The sequence below is a fragment of the Mauremys reevesii genome, linkage group 4, assembly GCF_016161935.1.
Source record: "Mauremys reevesii isolate NIE-2019 linkage group 4, ASM1616193v1, whole genome shotgun sequence".
NCBI classification, from domain to species: Eukaryota; Metazoa; Chordata; order Testudines; family Geoemydidae; genus Mauremys; species Mauremys reevesii.
The window spans coordinates 150,681,711-150,697,446 of NC_052626.1; the positions used below are offsets into that span (position 1 = coordinate 150,681,711).

At 70.5% G+C, this 15,736-nt stretch overlaps 3 protein-coding genes across 3 annotated transcripts; 2 read left to right on the top strand and 1 right to left on the bottom strand.

Annotated features, from left to right (window-relative positions):
* Nucleotides 1-1,209: 1,209 nt before the first annotated feature.
* On the top strand, nucleotides 1,210-9,900 carry CORO1A (coronin 1A). The gene is made up of 11 exons (XM_039537036.1): nucleotides 1,210-1,601; nucleotides 2,352-2,554; nucleotides 5,460-5,582; nucleotides 6,001-6,130; nucleotides 6,220-6,401; nucleotides 6,928-7,043; nucleotides 7,782-7,890; nucleotides 7,972-8,117; nucleotides 8,677-8,734; nucleotides 8,916-9,128; nucleotides 9,502-9,900. Exons 2-11 carry the CDS (start codon nucleotides 2,357-2,359, stop codon nucleotides 9,598-9,600), a joined length of 1,374 nt encoding a protein of 457 aa, XP_039392970.1. The 5' UTR covers nucleotides 1,210-1,601; nucleotides 2,352-2,356; the 3' UTR covers nucleotides 9,601-9,900.
* Nucleotides 9,901-11,393: 1,493 nt separating this feature from the next.
* BOLA2B (bolA family member 2B) lies at nucleotides 11,394-13,952 on the bottom strand. The gene is made up of 4 exons (XM_039535283.1): nucleotides 13,846-13,952; nucleotides 12,154-12,385; nucleotides 11,724-11,821; nucleotides 11,394-11,608 (listed from the first exon to the last, which is right to left on the bottom strand). The coding sequence occupies exons 2-4, from the start codon at nucleotides 12,229-12,231 to the stop codon at nucleotides 11,425-11,427; spliced, it is 360 nt and encodes a 119-aa protein (XP_039391217.1). The 5' UTR covers nucleotides 12,232-12,385; nucleotides 13,846-13,952; the 3' UTR covers nucleotides 11,394-11,424.
* SLX1A (SLX1 homolog A, structure-specific endonuclease subunit) lies at nucleotides 12,336-15,608 on the top strand. Its single transcript, XM_039535282.1, has 7 exons — nucleotides 12,336-12,486; nucleotides 13,243-13,423; nucleotides 13,865-13,916; nucleotides 14,175-14,522; nucleotides 14,747-14,877; nucleotides 15,002-15,089; nucleotides 15,425-15,608. Exons 2-7 carry the CDS (start codon nucleotides 13,251-13,253, stop codon nucleotides 15,452-15,454), a joined length of 822 nt encoding a protein of 273 aa, XP_039391216.1. The 5' UTR covers nucleotides 12,336-12,486; nucleotides 13,243-13,250; the 3' UTR covers nucleotides 15,455-15,608.
* Nucleotides 15,609-15,736: the final 128 nt, after the last annotated feature.

A 15,736-nucleotide genomic window follows, 5' to 3' on the forward strand; every position in this document is an offset into this window, starting at 1 on the left:
GGAGGGGTTAACCCCTGGGAGAGAGGCCCCGCCCCACGCGGCAGGGCGAGCCCCGAGGGCTGGCTGGCGATGCCAGGCCGGTTCCAGCCGGGGGTATCGGGAGGGGGTTAACCCCTGGGAGAGGCCCGCCCCACGCGGCAGGGTGAGCCCCGAGGGCTGGCTGGCGATGCCAGGCCGGTTCCAGCGGGGGGCATCGGGGGGGGGTTAACCCCTGGGAGAGAGGCCCGGCCCCACCGGCAGGGCGAGCCCCGAGGGCTGGCTGGCGATGCCAGGCCGGTTCCAGCCGGGGGTATCGGGGGGGGGTTAACCCCTGGGAGAGAGGCCCGGCCCCACGCGGCAGGGCGAGCCCCGAGGGCTGCCTGGCGATGCCAGGCCGGTTCCAGCCGGGGGTATCGGGGGGGGGTTAACCCCTGGGAGAGAGGCCCGGCCCCACGCGGCAGGGCGAGCCCCGACGGCTGGCTGGCGATGCCAGGCCGGTTCCAGCCGGGGGTATCGGGGTTAACCCCTGGGAGAGGCCCGGCCCACGCGGCAGGGCGAGCCCCGACGGCTGGCTGGCGATGCCAGGCCGGTTCCAGCTGGGGGCATCGGGGGGGGGTTAACCCCTGGGAGAGAGGCCCGGCCCCACCGGCACGGCGAGCCCCGAGGGCTGGCTGGCGATGCCAGGCGGTTCCAGCCGGGTATCGGGGTTAACCCCTGGGAGAGGCCCGGCCCACGCGGCAGGCGAGCCCCGAGGGCTGGCTGGCGATGCCTGGCCGGTTCCAGCCGGGGGTATCGGGAGGGGTTAACCCCTGGGAGAGAGGCCCGGCCCCACGCGGCAGGGCGAGCCCCGACGGCTGGCTGGCGATGCCAGGCCGGTTCCAGCCGGGGGTATCGGGGGGGGTCCAGGTGGGCACGCCAGAGTGGGGCGGGGGCAGAGCACAGGGCGTGTCTGACGCCCCCTGACAGCTGCTGGGCCGGGGGGGATAGAGAGTGAGCAAGCGAGCGAGAGGGGGGTGGATGGGGCTAGAGAGAGAGAGAGGCGGGGTGTGGGGACAGACAGACAGACAGAGGTGTGACTAGCGCTCTGGGGGACGGACAGACAGACACGTGTGACTAGGTAGGAGGCCGGTAGAGCCGCTCTGTGGGGCTGGATGGAGGGGGTGGGTGGATGGGGATGGATGGATCGAGGGGCGGTTGGGGACGGACAGACAGACAGACAGAGGTGTGACTAGCGCTCTGGGGGATGGACAGACAGAGGTGTCTGGAGACACACCCGCCATGCCTGGCCCGAGGTGCCTGGGGAAGGCCGGATGGGCCGGTTGCCTGTTTCACAGAAGAGCCACCTGGGGGTTGGGTCCTGGTGCTGCCAGCCCGGACGCCGGGGTCCCGTGCCCCAGCTGTTTTCCCTGCCCCTTATTTCCACCCCGGTTCCCTTCCTCCCAGAGCGAGCCGGCCCGTGGGTCCCAGACCGGGGAAGTGAAGGGGGGGTGTCCAAGGCCCCTCCCCGCGCCTGTCCTGTCCCTTTAAGGCGCCACCCCCACCGAGCTGTGACAGCGAAGGGCGTTAAAATGCTCTGATCTGCAGCCTCCGGATTCACTGTGACACCAGAGCATCTGGAGCTGGTGAGAGCAGGGGGCTGGGAGCCAGGACTCCTGGGTTCTGGCTCTGGGAGGGGGCTGGGAGCCAGGACTCCTGGGTTCTGGCTCTGGGAGGGGGCTGGGAGCCAGGACTCCTGGGTTCTGACTCTGGGAGGGGGCTGGGAGCCAGGACTCCTGGGTTCTGGCGCTGGGAGCCAGGACTCCTGGGTTCTGGCTCTGGGAGGGGGCTGGGAGCCAGGACTCCTGGGTTCTGACGCTGGGAGGGGGCTGGGAGCCAGGACTCCTGGGTTCTGGCTCTGGGAGGGGGCTGGGAGCCAGGAGTCCTGGGTTCTATCTCTGGGAGGGGGGTGGGAGCCAGGACTCCTGGGTTCTGGCTCTGGGAGGGGGGTGGGAGCCAGGACTCCTGGGTTCTCTTGGCCGGCCTATTTCTATGCACTCTGGGTCTCCTCCTCCCAGCCAAGCTCCCTGCAGAGCCCTGGGGACTCACCTACTGAGCTGTGAAGACGCTTGCAGTGGCTGGGAGGGGCAGGCAGGGTGATGGTGGAGACGGCTACCTGGGGGCATGGGGAGGGGTCTCAGCAGAGGGGATTACTGGGGCTGGGGGGGCTGCGGGTCGGGAGTGAGGGGCACCGGTGGGGCTGTGGGGCTGCGGGTCGGGAGTGAGGGGCACCGGCGGGGCTGTGGGGCTGCGGGTCGGGAGTGAGGGGCACCGGCGGGGCTGTGGGGCTGCGGGTCGGGAGTGAGGGGCACCGGTGACCCTGCGTCTCTCCCCAGCTGCCATGAGCCGGAAAGTCGTGCGCAGCAGCAAGTTCCGCCATGTGTTCGGGCAGCCGGCGAAGGCCGACCAGTGCTACGACGACGTGCGGATCTCGCAGACCACCTGGGACAGCAGCTTCTGCTCCGTGAACCCCAAATTCCTGGCCATGATTGTGGAGGCCAGTGGGGGAGGGGCCTTTATGGTGCTGCCCCTGGCCAAGGTAACTCCGCCCCCCCAGCCCAGCCGGTGCCCCTCACTCCCGACCCGCACCCCCAACCCCTGGTGCCCCTCACTCCCGACCCGCAGCCCCCAGCCCTCCTGGTGCCCCTCACTCCCGACCCGCAGCCCCCAGCCCCTGGTGCCCCTCACCCCGACCCGCAGCCCCCAGCCCCTCCGGTGCCCCTCACTCCCGACCCACAGCCCCCAGCCCTCCTGGTGCCCCTCACCCCGACCCGCAGCCCCCAGCAGCCCCGGTGCCCCTCACCCCGACCCGCAGCCCCCCAGCCCCTCCGGTGCCCCTCCCTCCCGACCCGCAGCCCCTGCTAGTCGCTGTGTCTCTCTTGTTGGGCTCATTGCACAGGGGATCCAGCTCTGACCTGACCCGACCCCCCCCCCGGTGCCACGCAGCCCCAGTTCGACTAGGCGAGGGCTGAGCTGTCTCAGACCTGCCCCCCCTCCCCCCAAACCCACTTCCCCTTTTACACGCCTGCTTCCGCCCCAGGTTCAAATTTGGAGCCATTTAAGGCAAAAAAGTCAAGATCTGCCTGTTTGGCGGTTTCACAAACCCCCCCCCCCCGCCCCCGGAAACGCAGACAGATGGAGAGAGATAGAACATTACCTAAGCATGGGGGCTGGGGGGGGGGCAGGGGCTGTGGGTCGGGAGTGAGGAGCACCATTGGAATGGGGGGGCAGGGGCTGCGGGTCGGGAGTGAGGGGCAGCTGGGGGATAAAGGGCCCTGTGTCCTTCCCTGGCCCGGGGGAAGGGGGCGGCAGCATGAGGCCTTGGAGGGACCCTCAGCTCCCAGGATGCTCCGTCTTGTGACTCCATCGTGACCGGAGCAGAAAAACTGAGCAAAGAGAGAACCCGTCCCCCCCCCTCAGCTCTGCCGGTGCCCCTCACTCCCGACCCGCAGCCCCTGCCAGCCCAGCCCTGCCGGTGCCCCTCACTCCCGACCCGCAGCCCCTGCCAGCTCTGCTCTGCCGGTGCCCCTCACTCCCGACCCGCAGCCCCTGCCAGCCCAGCCCAGCCGCCCCACCAGTGCCCCTCACTTCTGACCCGCAGCGCCTGCTAGCACAGCCCTGCCCCCCCCAGCTCTGCCGGTGCCCCTCACTCCCGAGCCGCAGCCCCCTGCCAGCCCAGCCCTGCCCCCAGCCCTGCCGGTGCCCCTCACTCCCAACCCGCAGCCCCTGCCAACCCAGCCCTGCCCCCCCCAGCTCTGCCGGTGCCCCTCACTCCCGACCCGCAGCCCCTGCCAGCCCAGCTCTGCCGGTGCCCCTCACTCCCGACCCGCAGCCCCTGCCAGCCCAGCTCTGCCGGTGCCCCTCACTCCCGACCCGCAGCCCCTGCCAGCCCAGCTCTGCCGGTGCCCCTCACTCCCGACCCGCAGCCCCTGCCAGCCCAGCCCTGGCGCCACACACACCATGTCTCTGGTTTTAGCCCCTTGGCCCGTCCTGGCCTGGCTGTGAGGGAATTTCCCATCATTCCTCAATCCCTGGGGAACTTTTTTCTGGCACTGCCATTTTTGTGGGTGCCACCTGGCTACTCAGGGGGACGATGGGGGGAGCTGGGAGGGGGATTCTGTGCTCAGTGGGTGTGGCATGCAGTGGGCGAGGGACCCAGGAATGGGGTGGGTGTGGGGTCAGGGAAGAGTCCTGGCCTGTGGGTGGGAGCCTAGGAGGGACCCCAGGGAGCTGGTGCTGAAGGAGCAGCCGTCCCGCTACCAGACCCTGCTGCGTTCTCACCGCGTTTCCTGCCCCACGGCGGGGGAAGGGCTCATGTCGCCTTTTATGGGCACGTCTGGGGCACTGGGGCTGGGAGCAGTGTCGCAAGACGGACACAGCCAGATACCCGTCCCCCTCCCCGGGAAACTCCCCTGGCCCTGAGGCCATGGGGGGAGCCGCAGGGACTCTCCACACACACTTAATCCACCCTCCCCGAGCCTGGAGAGAACCCAGGAGTCCTGGCTCCAGCTCCCCCTGCTCTAACCCACCAGCCCCCATCCCCTCCCCGAGCCTGGAGAGAACCCAGGAGTCCTGGCTCCCAGCCCCCCTGCTCTAACCCACCAGCCCCCACTCCCCTCCCAGAGCCGGGAGAGAACCCAGGAGTCCTGGCTCCCAGCCCCCCTGCTCTAACCACCAGCCCCCCTCCCCTCCCAGAGCCAGGGAGAGAACCCAGGAGTCCTGGCTCCCAGCCCCTGCTCTAACCCACCAGCCCCCACTCCCCACCAAGAGCCGGGGAGAGAACCCAGGAGTCCGGGCGCCAGCCCCTGCTCTAACCCACCAGCCCCACTCCTCCCCGAGCCGGGAGAGAACCCAGGAGTCCTGGCTCCCAGCCCCCCTGCTCTAACCACCAGCCCCCACTCCCCTCCAAGAGCCGGGGTGAGACCCCAGGAGTCCTGGCTCCAGCCCCCCTGCTCTGACCCACCAGCCCCCACTCCCCTCCCAGAGCCGGGGAGAGAACCCAGGTGTCCTGGCTCCCAGCCCCCCTGCTCTGACCCACCAGCCCCCACTCCTCTCCCAGAGCTGGGAGAGAACCCAGGAGTCCGGGCTCCCAGCCCCCTGCTCTAACCACCAGCCCCCACTCCCCTCCGAGAGCCAGGAGAGAACCCAGGAGTCCGGGCTCCCAGCCCCCTGTTCTAAGCACTATGTCCCACTCTTCACCTGCCCCACAGATATTCAGGGAGTCTCAGGGCTGCTCCCCCTGAGGGGGGTGCAGCTCCCGGGGGTGTCGGAGGGGGCAGCAAAGGGGAGAATCCCCCTCATCCTTCCCAGTGCAAAGGGTGAAGCCTCTATTCCCCCCCCCCTGGTGGGCAAAGGCTGTAACTGCAGTCAGGAGCCAGGGTGCAGTGGGGTGAAGGGCGGGGATCTCGGACGCCTGGGTCCTAACTCTGCTCCTCTACCCGCAGACCGGGCGCCTGGACAAGTCCCAGCCCCTGGTGTGCGGACACACGGCCCCGGTGCTGGACATCGAGTGGTGTCCCCACAACGACAACATCATTGCCAGCGGCTCCGAGGACTGCACCGTCATGGTGAGCGGCGGGGCAGGGGCACCGTCATGGTGAGCGGGGGGGGGCTGCACCATCATGGTGAGTGGGGGGGCAGGGGCACCGTCATGGTGAGTGGGGATCTGCACCAGGATGGTGAGCGTGGGGGGCACTGTAATGGTGAGCGTGGGTGGGGCTGCACCATCATGGTGAGCAGGGCAGGGGGGCACCGTCATGGTGAGCGGGGCTGCACCCATGGTGAGCAGGGCAGGGGGCACTGTAATGGTGAGCGTGGGTGGGGCTGCACCATCATGGTGAGCAGGGCAGGGGGGCACCGTCATGGTGAGCGGGGGGGCAGGGGCACCGTCATGGTGAGCGGGGGGTGGCAGCGGGTGGATCCAGAGCCCCCAGGCTGCTCCCCCCAGGGCGTGTGGGGCCAGGCTGACCCGCTCTCTCCTCCCAGGTGTGGGAGGTACCGGACGGGGGGCTGGTGCGCCCCCTGACGGAGCCGCTGGTCACGCTGGAGGGGCACTCGAAACGTGTCGGCATCGTGGCCTGGCACCCTACGGCCCAGAACGTGCTGCTGAGCGCAGGTACTGCCGGGGGCTGGGGGGCGCCCTTCCCCTTCCCCTCCGCCCTGCCCCCCTTGCCCCTCCCCCGCTGACCCTCCCCTGCCCCCCAGGCTGTGACAACGCCGTGCTGCTGTGGGACGTGGGCTCGGGCCAGGCGCTGCGGGAGCTGCGGGACCTGCACCCCGACACCATCTACAGCGTGGCCTGGAGCCGCGACGGGTCCCGGCTCTGCACCTGCTGCCGGGACGGCCGGGTCCGCGTGATCGTGCCCCGCTCCGGCCGGGTGGTCGCCGTGAGTGGGGGGCGGGGCTATGGGGGATACGGGGCGGGGCTATGACCCGGGGCGGGGCTATGGGGGATACGGGGCGGGGCTATGACCCGGGGCGGGGGTATGGGGGATACAGGGCGGGGCTATGACCTGGGGGCCGCGCTATGGGGGATACAGGGGCGGAGCTATTACCTGGGGCGGAGCTATGGGGATACAGGGCGGGGCTATGACCCGGGGCGGGGCTATGGGGATACGGGGCTATGGGGATACAGGGGCGGGGCTATGGGGGATACAGGGCGGGGCTATGACCCGGGGCGGGGCTATGGGGGATACAGGGCGGGGCTATGACCAGGGGACAGGGCTAAGGGGGATACAGGGGCGGAGTTATTACCTGGGGCGGGGCTATGGGGATACAGGGGCGGAGCTATGACCTGGGGCGGGGCTACAGGGGCAGGGCTATGACCTGGGGCGGGGCTACAGGGGCGGGGCTATGACCTGGGGCGGGGCTATGGGGTGGTTCCCTGTCTCTGTGACCCCCGTCTCCCCCCAGGAAAAGGCCAACCCCCACGAGGGCTCCCGGCCGGTCCGCGCTGTCCTGCTGGACGACGGCAAGATCCTCACCACCGGCTTCAGCCGCATGAGCGAGCGCCAGGTGGCGCTGTGGGACCCGGTGAGACCCCCCCCGCCCCCACCCCACCCCACCCTCTGGGATCCAGTGAGACCCTGCCCCTGCCCCCCACCCTCTGGGATCCAATGAGAGCCTGCTGCCCCCTCCCTCGGGACCCAGTGAGACCCCTGCCCCACCCTCTGGGATCCAGTGAGAGCCTGCCCCTGACCCCGCCCCTCTGCCCGGTGAGACCCCCCCCCCCCCACCCCACCCTCTGGGATCCAGTGAGAGCCTGCCCCTGCCCCCACCCCACCCCTCTGCCCGGGACCCGGTGAGACCCCTCCCGCCCCACCCCACTCCACTCCACCCTCTGGGACCCAGTGAGAGCCTGCCCCTGCCCCGCCCCTCTGCCCGGGACCCGGTGAGACCCCCGCCCCCACCCTCTGTGATCCAATGAGAGCCTGCTGCCCCCCATCCCTCGGGACCCAGTGAGACCCCTGCCCCTGCCCCCACCCCTCTGCCCCTCTGCCCCGGGACCCGGTGAGACCCCCTGCCCCCGCCCCACCCTCTGGGATCCAATGAGAGCCTGCTGCCCCCTCCCCGGTGAGACCCCGCCCCTTAGCGACCCAGGGAGACCCTGCCGCCCCCCCCCAGCAAGTGACAGGTGGTGAGGTGGGAGCCAGGGAGAAACCCCACCCTCAACCCTCTGTTCTAGCCCCGCCCACCTCCCTCTCCCCAGCCCCTCCCTGAGCGAGCAGCAGCTGGCGCTGAGGGAGCCTGACCCCCGCGCCCCCCCCCCCGGCGCCCCTGGAGGAGCCCATGAACCTGCAGGAGCTGGACACGAGCAGCGGGGTGCTGCTCCCCCACTACGACCCGGACACCAGCATGGTCTACCTCTGCGGCAAGGTCGGCGCGGGACCCAGGCGTCCGGGGCAGCCCACTGGGCTCCCGGCTCCCCCCACTGACCCCCGTCTGTCCCCCCCACAGGGCGACAGCTCCATCCGCTACTTCGAGGTGACGCCCGAGGCCCCCTACCTGCACTTCCTGTCCCTCTACAGCTCCAAGGAGTCCCAGCGCGGGGGCGGCTGGATGCCCAAGCGAGGCCTGGACGTCAGCAAGTGCGAGATCGCCAGGTAGGGGGGCCCGACCCCCCCACCTCCCCTGGGCCCCCCAAATCCCCCTCCAGCCCCCCGTGGCTGGGCTCAAGCAGAGCCAGGCTGGGGAAGACCCTCCTGAGAGGTGCTGGGCCCAGGACACTCGCGCCCCCATCCCAGATGGGTGGGACCCGACCACCCCACCCCAGCACCTCCCCACAGAGAACAGGGACGCGCTGGCCCCCAGGACCTAACTGGTTTGTGTCTCTGTATAAAATGGAGCCTCCCAGGGAGCGTCTCTGGCTGGCCGAGGGGGAAGTGGAAAGTCCTGCCCTTCGCCGAGCTGCTCCCTGTATTATTGGTGCGGCCGAGTCTGCGGGATCCTAGGACCTGCCTCGCCGACAATGAACCTGGCCTGGCGCCTTCGTCCCTTAACGGACCTCGTGGTCATTGGGTGTTTCGCTTGGGATCTGCGCTGGGCTGGGGCAGCACAGGAAGAACATCTAACCCCATCACTCAGCCCCCCAATCCCCTCCCCTGCCAGGATCCCAAGAGACCCCCCCCCGCCACCCTGACCCCCCTTCCCTCTGCATTTCAGATTCTACAAACTCCATGAGCGCAGATGTGAACCCATTGCCATGACGGTGCCCCGCAAGGTGAGCTGGGGGGTCTGGTGGTTAGAGGAGGGGGTGGGGCTGTGAGCCCGGACACCTGGGTTCCATCCCAGCTTGTGGGGGGGAGGGCTGCAAGACCAGATGCCTGGGTTCCATCCCGGCTTGGGGAGGGGGGCTGTGAGCCCGGACGCCTGGGACCCATGCTGGCTCTCTTCTCCCGCAGTCAGACCTGTTCCAGGAGGACCTGTACCCCGACACGGCCGGGCCCGACCCCGCGCTGACGGCAGAAGAATGGTTCGGGGGCAAGGACGCCGGCCCCCTGCTCATCTCCCTGAAGGACGGATACGTCCCGCCCAAGAGCCGGGAGTTCAAAGTCAACAAGAGCATCCTGGAGCCGCGCCGGAGCCAGACCTGCTCCGACGGGGGCAGCCCTGGGGTGAGACAAGGGGGGGGGGCTGAGGGTCGGGAGTGAGGGGCACCGGCGGGGCCAGGGGAGGGGACCCCATGGCTGGGCCGGCAGGGGCTGCGGGTCGGGAGTGAGGGGCACCGGTGGGGCTGGGCCGGCAGGGGCTGCGGGTCGGGAGTGAGGGGCACCGATGAGGCTGGGGGGGCAGGGGCTGCGGGTCGGGAGTGAGGGGGGCAGGGGCTGCGGGTCGGGAGTGAGGGGCACCGGCGGGGCCGGGGGAGGGGACCCCATGGCTGGGCCGGCAGGGGCTGCGGGTCGGGAGTGAGGGGCACCGATGAGGCTGGGCCGGCAGGGGCTGCGGGTCGGGAGTGAGGGGCAGCACACGAGCTCTCCCCGTCCCCAGGCGCTGGAGAAGTTGACCGAGGACGTGCGGCAGCTGCAGGCGACGGTAGCGGAGCAGGAGCGACGCATCGCGGTGCTGGAGGCGCAGGCTGCCAAATAGCCGGGGGGAGCCTCTGTCCCCCACCCCAACCTTCTGTCCAACTCAGGGCTTCCCCATGACACTGGAACCCCCCTGCCCCCCACAAGCTTTGCTGCTGGAGCCTCCTCCTGCCCCCCCCCCCCAGCATCTGCCATGGCCAGAGACCCACCTTGGTGGGGGGCCAGGTCCTGCCCAGGTAACCCTCAAATGCCCCCATAACCCCCCTTCCCCCCCCAGTCTCTGGGAGGCCGGATCCCTCCCGCCCTGTACAGAGAAGCTTTTATCTTTTTTACCTTGTTTTTTTAAGTCATGGGGGGTGGGGGGAGTAATGGGGGGATACGGCGGAACTGGGGGGCCACCCCAGGGGAGGGGACGGACGCCCGTGTCTTTCTGCTGTGAAGGTTTCTACAAATAAACTTTGTAAATAGCACCTGTGCCTCGCTTTGTGCTGGGGGTGGGGGGTGGCTGAGACCCCCCCAATGGTGGAGAGTGGGGGGAAACGGCGGATGCCTCCACGCGTCACGGCCCTGAGGCTTCGATACAGCAGGGACGTGTGTTGACTCTGAAGGCTACTGATGGCAGCTTTGCAGGACACATTGAACCAAGGGATTGTTAAAGCCACAAACGGTTCAACTGCCCCCTCCCAATTCATAACCTGAAATCCCCCAGCTGGGTCCTCCAGGAATAGTGGGTATGGCTGCGGGTCGGGCAGGGCTGGGCTAGCAGGGGGCTGCGGGTCGAGAGTGAGGGGCACCGGCAGAGCTGCGGGGGGCAGGGCTGGGCTGGCAGAGACTGTGGGTCAGGAGTGAGGGGCACCGGCAGGGCTGGGCTGCCAGGGGCTGCGGGTCGGGAGTGAGGGGCACCGGCAGAGCTGGGGGGGCAGGGCTGGGCTGGCAGGGGCTGCGGGTCGGGAGTGAGGGGCACCGGCAGGGCTGGGGGGGCAGGGCTGGGCTGACAGGGGCTGCGAGTCGGGAGTGAGGGGCACCGGCAGGGCTGGGCTGGCAGGGGCTGCGGGTCGGGAGTGAGGGGCACCGGCAGGGCTGGGCTGGCAGGGGCTGCGGGTCGGGAGTGAGGGGCACTGGCAGAGCTGGGGGGGGGCAGGGCTGGGCTGACAGGGGCTGCGGGTCGGGAGTGAGGGGCACCGGCAGAGCTGTGGGGGCAGGGCTGGGCTGGCAGGGGCTGCGGGTCGGGAGTGAGGGGCACCGGCAGAGCTGGGGGGGGCAGGGCTGGGCTGGCAGGGGCTGCGGGTCGGGAGTGAGGGGCACCGGCAGGGCAGGGCTGGGCTGGCAGGGGCTGCGGGTCGGGAGGGAGGGGCACCGGCGGGGCTGGGGGGCGCTGGGCTGGCAGGGGCTGTGGGTCAGGAGTGAGGGGCACCGGCAGAGCTGGGGGCGGGGAGCAGGGCTGGGCTGGGCTGGCAGGGGCTGCGGGTCGGGAGTGAGGGGCACCGGCAGGGCTGGGCTGGCAGGGGCTGCGGGTCGGGAGTGAGGGGCACCGGCAGGACTGGGCTGGCAGGGGCTGTGGGTCGGGAGTGAGGGGCACTGGCAGGCTGGGGGCTGGGCTGGGCTGACAGGGGCTGCGGGTCGGGAGTGAGGGGCACCGGCAGAGCTGTGGGGGCAGGGCTGGGCTGGCAGGGGCTGCGAGTCGGGAGTGAGGGGCACCGGCAGAGCTGGGGGGGCAGGGCTGGGCTGGCAGGGGCTGCGGGTCGGGAGTGAGGGGCACCGGCAGAGCAGAGCTGGCAGGGGCTGCGGGTCGGGAGTGAGGGGCACCGGCAGGGCTGGGCTGGCAGGGGCTGCGGGTCGGGAGTGAGGGGCACCAGTCAGACACTGTTTTGTTGCCCATAATCCTTTATTCCAGCCGATGTCCCAGCTCCGTGGGGCGCGGGGGTCCCAGCTCCGTCCTGCTCCCGGGGGGGGGGGGGGGGGCGCACTGCAGGCCCCCCCGCTCCTTCGCCCACTGCTCGGGGGTCAGCGTGCGCTGCTCCAAGGCGTGAATGTGCTTCAGCTCCTCGGCCAGCAGCTCGTTCACCAGCCTGTGGGGAGGGGGGTCAGTGCGGAGCCAGGAGCCCCCTGGGGTCGGGGAGCGGGAGGCTGGGGGGCAGGTTGGGGGGCTCAAGCTCCAGGATTTGGGGCGGGGGCCGGGCTCACCGGTGTCGCTGGAGCAGGGGCTTCCCCCGGAACCGGGACGAGACAACCAGGACCTTGAAGCTGGTGGAGCAGCGGCTCGGGGTCGTGTCCTCCACTTCCTGGGAGACATGAGTGGGGACCTGAGCCCCGATCCAAGCTGGCCACCGGGGACCCCCGATACCCGCCCCGCCCCTCCCCACCGGGGACCCCGATACCCGCCCCTCCCCACCAGGGACCCCGATACCCGCCCGCCCTCCCCAACCAGGGACCCCCGATACCCGCCCGCCCCCCTCCCCACCGGGATCCCCGATACCCGCCCGCGCCCGCCCCTCCCCACCGGGGACCCCGATACCCGCCCGCGCCCGCCCTCCCCAACCGGGACCCCCCGACGCCTGACCCGCCCCGCCCCGCGCGGGGGAGGGGAGGGGAGGGGGAGGGGCCGGGGGCTCACCACGTGCTCCGCCTCCAGCCCGCGCAGCAGCCGCCCCCGCAGGGTCTCCGCGCTCAGAGCCGGCTCGGCCGCCTCCATCCCGCTCCTCCAGGCGCTGGGATCCCGCCCACTTCCGCCTCTGGTGCCACCACTTCCGCCTCAGGTCCCATCCCAATGCGCCACTCGCCCCAGTTCCGCCAATCAGAGTTGGGCTGGGGGCGGGGCTTCAAGCGATTTGGCCAGTAGGGTCCATCTTTGGAAGCGGCACCGCCCAAAGGCACCAATCAGAGGGAGGCGCCTGGTGCATCTTCCCGGGCTGGGCCTGGGTGGTGACTCCAGGAGCTGAGGCTGGAGGCAGGATTGGAGGGGCCCCGGGGCAGGCTGGGAAGTGGGGGGTACGGGGGGGAGACCTGATGCATGCTGGGATGTGGGGGTCACGGGGGGGCCCCGGGGCAGGCTGGGAAGTGGGGGCCGGGGGCCCGGGGCAGGCTGGGAAGTGGGGGGCACGGGGGGCCCCCGGGGAATGCTGGGAAGTGGGGGTCACGGGGAGGCCCAAGTGCATGCTGGGAAGTGGGGTCACGGGGGCTCTGGGGCAGGCTGGGAAGTGGGGGCTGGGGGCCCAGGGCAGGCTGGGATGTGGGGTCACGGGGACCTGGTGCAGGCTGGGAAGTGGGGGTCACGGGGGGCCCCGGGGCATGCTGGGAAGAGGGGGTCACGGGGGGGGGACCTGGGGCATGCTGGGAAGTGGGGCACCCGATGGGGACTTAGAGCATGCTGGGAAGTGGGGGTCACGGGGGGGACCTGGTGCATGCTGGGAAGTGGGGGTCACGGGGGGCCCCGGGGCATGCTGGGAAGAGGGGGTCACGGGGGGGGGACCCGGGGCATGCTGGGAAGTGGGGGGCACCCCCAATACCTGCTTGGGACTTAGAGCATGCTGGGAAGTAGGGGGCATGCGTGGGACCTGGGGCATGCTGGGAAGTGGGGGGGCACCCCCGATACCCGCTTGGGACCTAGAGCATGCTGGGATGTGGGGACACTGGGCGGGGGGACCTGCTGCGTGCTGAGAAGTGGGGCTGGCTGGCCATGACCTTTCCTGCCCCCTCTCCCCAGGCCCGGCCATGGGGGCGGAGCCACGGGGGTTCTTTGGCGTCTACCTGCTGTTCTGCACCAACCCCCGGTACCGGGGCCGCATCTACGTCGGCTTCACCGTGGCCCCCCAGCGCCGCATCGGGCAGCACAACGCCGGCAAGCGCCGTGGCGGGGCCTGGAAGACCAGCGGGCGCGGGCCCTGGTAACCCTGGGGGTTCCGGGGGGCACGGCTCCCAGCATGCAGTGCTGGTGTGTGGGGGGGTAATCCCAGCATGCCATGCTGCAGGGGTAGGCTCCCCACATGCCATGCACTCATGCCAACCTAAGCAGCAGAGATGGGCGTGCTGGGAGTGCAGGCTGAGGGAGCAGGGCATGCTGGGAGAACTGGCTGGCCCGGGGCGGGAGGAGCAGGGCATGCTGGGAGAACTGGCTGGCCCGGGGTGGGAGGAGCGGGGCATGCTGGGAGTGCAGGCTGAGGGAGCAGGGCATGCTGGGAGAACTGGCTGGCCCAGGGTGGGAGGAGCGGGGCATGCTGGGAGTGCAGGCTGAGAGAGCAGGGCATGCTGGGAGAACTGGCTGGCCCAGGGTGGGAGGAGCGGGGCATGCTGGGAGCTATGGCCTGACCTGGGTTCTCTCCTTGCAGGGAGATGGTGCTGATCGTCCACGGCTTCCCCTCCGATGTGGCTGCACTGCGGGTACCTGCCGGTGCCCCTCACTCCCGATCCGCAGCCCCTGCCAGCCCAGCTCTGCCCCCCCCAGCTCTGCCGGTGCCCCTCACTCCCAACCCAGAGCCCCTGCTAGCCCAGCCCTGCCCCCCCCAGCCCTGCTGGTGCCCCTCACTCCTGACCCGCAGCCCCCCACCAGCCCAGCCCCTCCCCCCCAGCCCTGCTGGTGCCCCTCACTCCCAACCCGCAGCCCCCGCTCTCTAACTCCGCTGTCTCTCTGCCCCCCAGTTCGAGTGGGCCTGGCAGCACCCCCACACTTCTCGCCGTCTCTGCCACGTGAGCCGTCGCGCCCGCCGGGAGACCCGCTTTGATTTCCACCTCCGGGTTCTGGCCCACATGCTTCGCGCGGCCCCCTGGTGCCGCCTGCCCCTCACGGTGCGCTGGCTGGAGCCAGGCTACCGCCGGGACTTCCCCCCCACCCTCCAGCCCCCCCTGCACATGCCTCTGGCCTTCGGGCAGGTCCGGGCGCTGGGCCGAGCCGGGGGGGGCGGGGAGCGGGAGCAGGGAGAACTCACCCCCCCACTGGGGCAGGCGGCTCAGGCCCAGCGCTGCAACCTCTGCCTGAGGAGACTCCAGGTACATTGCGGGTTCCCGGACACCTGGGTTCTCTGGGAGGGGAGGGGGAGCCTAATGTAAGAGCAGTGGGGGCTGGGAGCCCGGACTCCTGGGTTCTCTCCCAGCTCGGGGGGGGGGGGGTCTCCGGTGGTTAGAGTGGGGGGACGGGAGCCCAGAGCGGGGAGTGGGGCTAGTGCTTAGAGGGGGGGCCTGTACCCTCCCCCACGTCTGTCTCCCCCCTGCAGGACGCGGACGGCCCCCCCCTGCGCTGCTTCCAGCCCGGATGCCCCCTGGCTGCCCACCCCGCCTGCCTGGCCCAGGAGTTCCTGCGGGAGGAGCCGGAGCAGTTCCTGCCCGTGGAGGGGCACTGCCCAGGGTACGGGGCCCCGGGGAGCCCCTGGGAGGGCAGGGATGGGACCCAGGTGCCCTAGGCAACCTCCCCAGCATGTTGCCTTGGCGACCCAATTCCCATGGTGAAGGCCCCCCCCTTCCTGTTGCAGCTGCAAGAACCTCCTCCTGTGGGGCGACCTGATTCGCTACCACCAGGGTTGCTATGGCGACTTGGAAGAAGTCCCTGCCTCCTCGCAGGTAAGCCCCGCCCACTTGCCGCTAAGCTCCACCCCTAGCGTGTTCCCCTTTGGCACAAGAGCCCCGCCCATTGGCCGGGCCCATGGGGATTCCCTCTTCTGTCCCCGCCCCTCTTGCCTTTAACCCCACCCCCTTCCATGTGCCTGCCTCGCCATGACCACGCCCCTTTGCCAATAAGCCCCGCCCCCAGACTCCCCTCCCCTTTCACACTCCTCCGTTTTGTCCCCGCCCCTTTCTCAGGCAGGCAAACCCCTGCCCCACCTCCCTTTGTAGCCCCCTAAGCCCCGCCCCCTCACGGGGAAGCCCCTCCCTCTCTGACCCCCTCCTGCCCACAGGGACACTGGACAGAAGAGCTCCAGAGCTGAGGACCGGAGGGGAGGAGCCTGCGCTGGAAGGGGCGGGGCGAAGGGCCGGTCCCTTGCCCCGCCCACTGGGAAGATGGACCCGCCCCCTCCTGGACTCCGGGGGCCCAGGGGATAATTAGGGGATTAAATGAAATAAAAATCCCAGGAGATTCGAGTCCGGCTGCCTGACACCAGGGGGACCCAGGCGTCCGGGGAGGGAGCTGGGGGGGCGGGGGACAGGAGCAGGGCCGGCCCCCCACCCCCGCGTCGGCCCTGGGGGCAGGGACTGGTGGGGGGAGGGGC

Excerpts from the sequence above, each read along its gene's own strand:
- CORO1A (XM_039537036.1), top strand. The coding sequence starts at position 2,357 with ATGAGCCGGAAAGTCGTGCGCAGCAGCAAGTTCCGCCATGTGTTCGGG. Across the intron at positions 8,735-8,915 it reads CCATGACGGTGCCCCGCAAG|TCAGACCTGTTCCAGGAGGA; the intron begins GTGAGCTGGGGG and ends CTTCTCCCGCAG. Across the intron at positions 9,129-9,501 it reads CCGACGGGGGCAGCCCTGGG|GCGCTGGAGAAGTTGACCGA; the intron begins GTGAGACAAGGG and ends CCCCGTCCCCAG.
- SLX1A (XM_039535282.1), top strand. The coding sequence starts at position 13,251 with ATGGGGGCGGAGCCACGGGGGTTCTTTGGCGTCTACCTGCTGTTCTGC. Across the intron at positions 14,878-15,001 it reads GTGGAGGGGCACTGCCCAGG|CTGCAAGAACCTCCTCCTGT; the intron begins GTACGGGGCCCC and ends TTCCTGTTGCAG. Across the intron at positions 15,090-15,424 it reads AAGTCCCTGCCTCCTCGCAG|GGACACTGGACAGAAGAGCT; the intron begins GTAAGCCCCGCC and ends TCCTGCCCACAG.
- BOLA2B (XM_039535283.1), bottom strand. The coding sequence starts at position 12,231 with ATGGAGGCGGCCGAGCCGGCTCTGAGCGCGGAGACCCTGCGGGGGCGG. Across the intron at positions 11,822-12,153 it reads GGCTGGAGGCGGAGCACGTG|GAAGTGGAGGACACGACCCC; the intron begins GTGAGCCCCCGG and ends CATGTCTCCCAG. Across the intron at positions 11,609-11,723 it reads CCCCTGCTCCAGCGACACCG|GCTGGTGAACGAGCTGCTGG; the intron begins GTGAGCCCGGCC and ends CCCTCCCCACAG.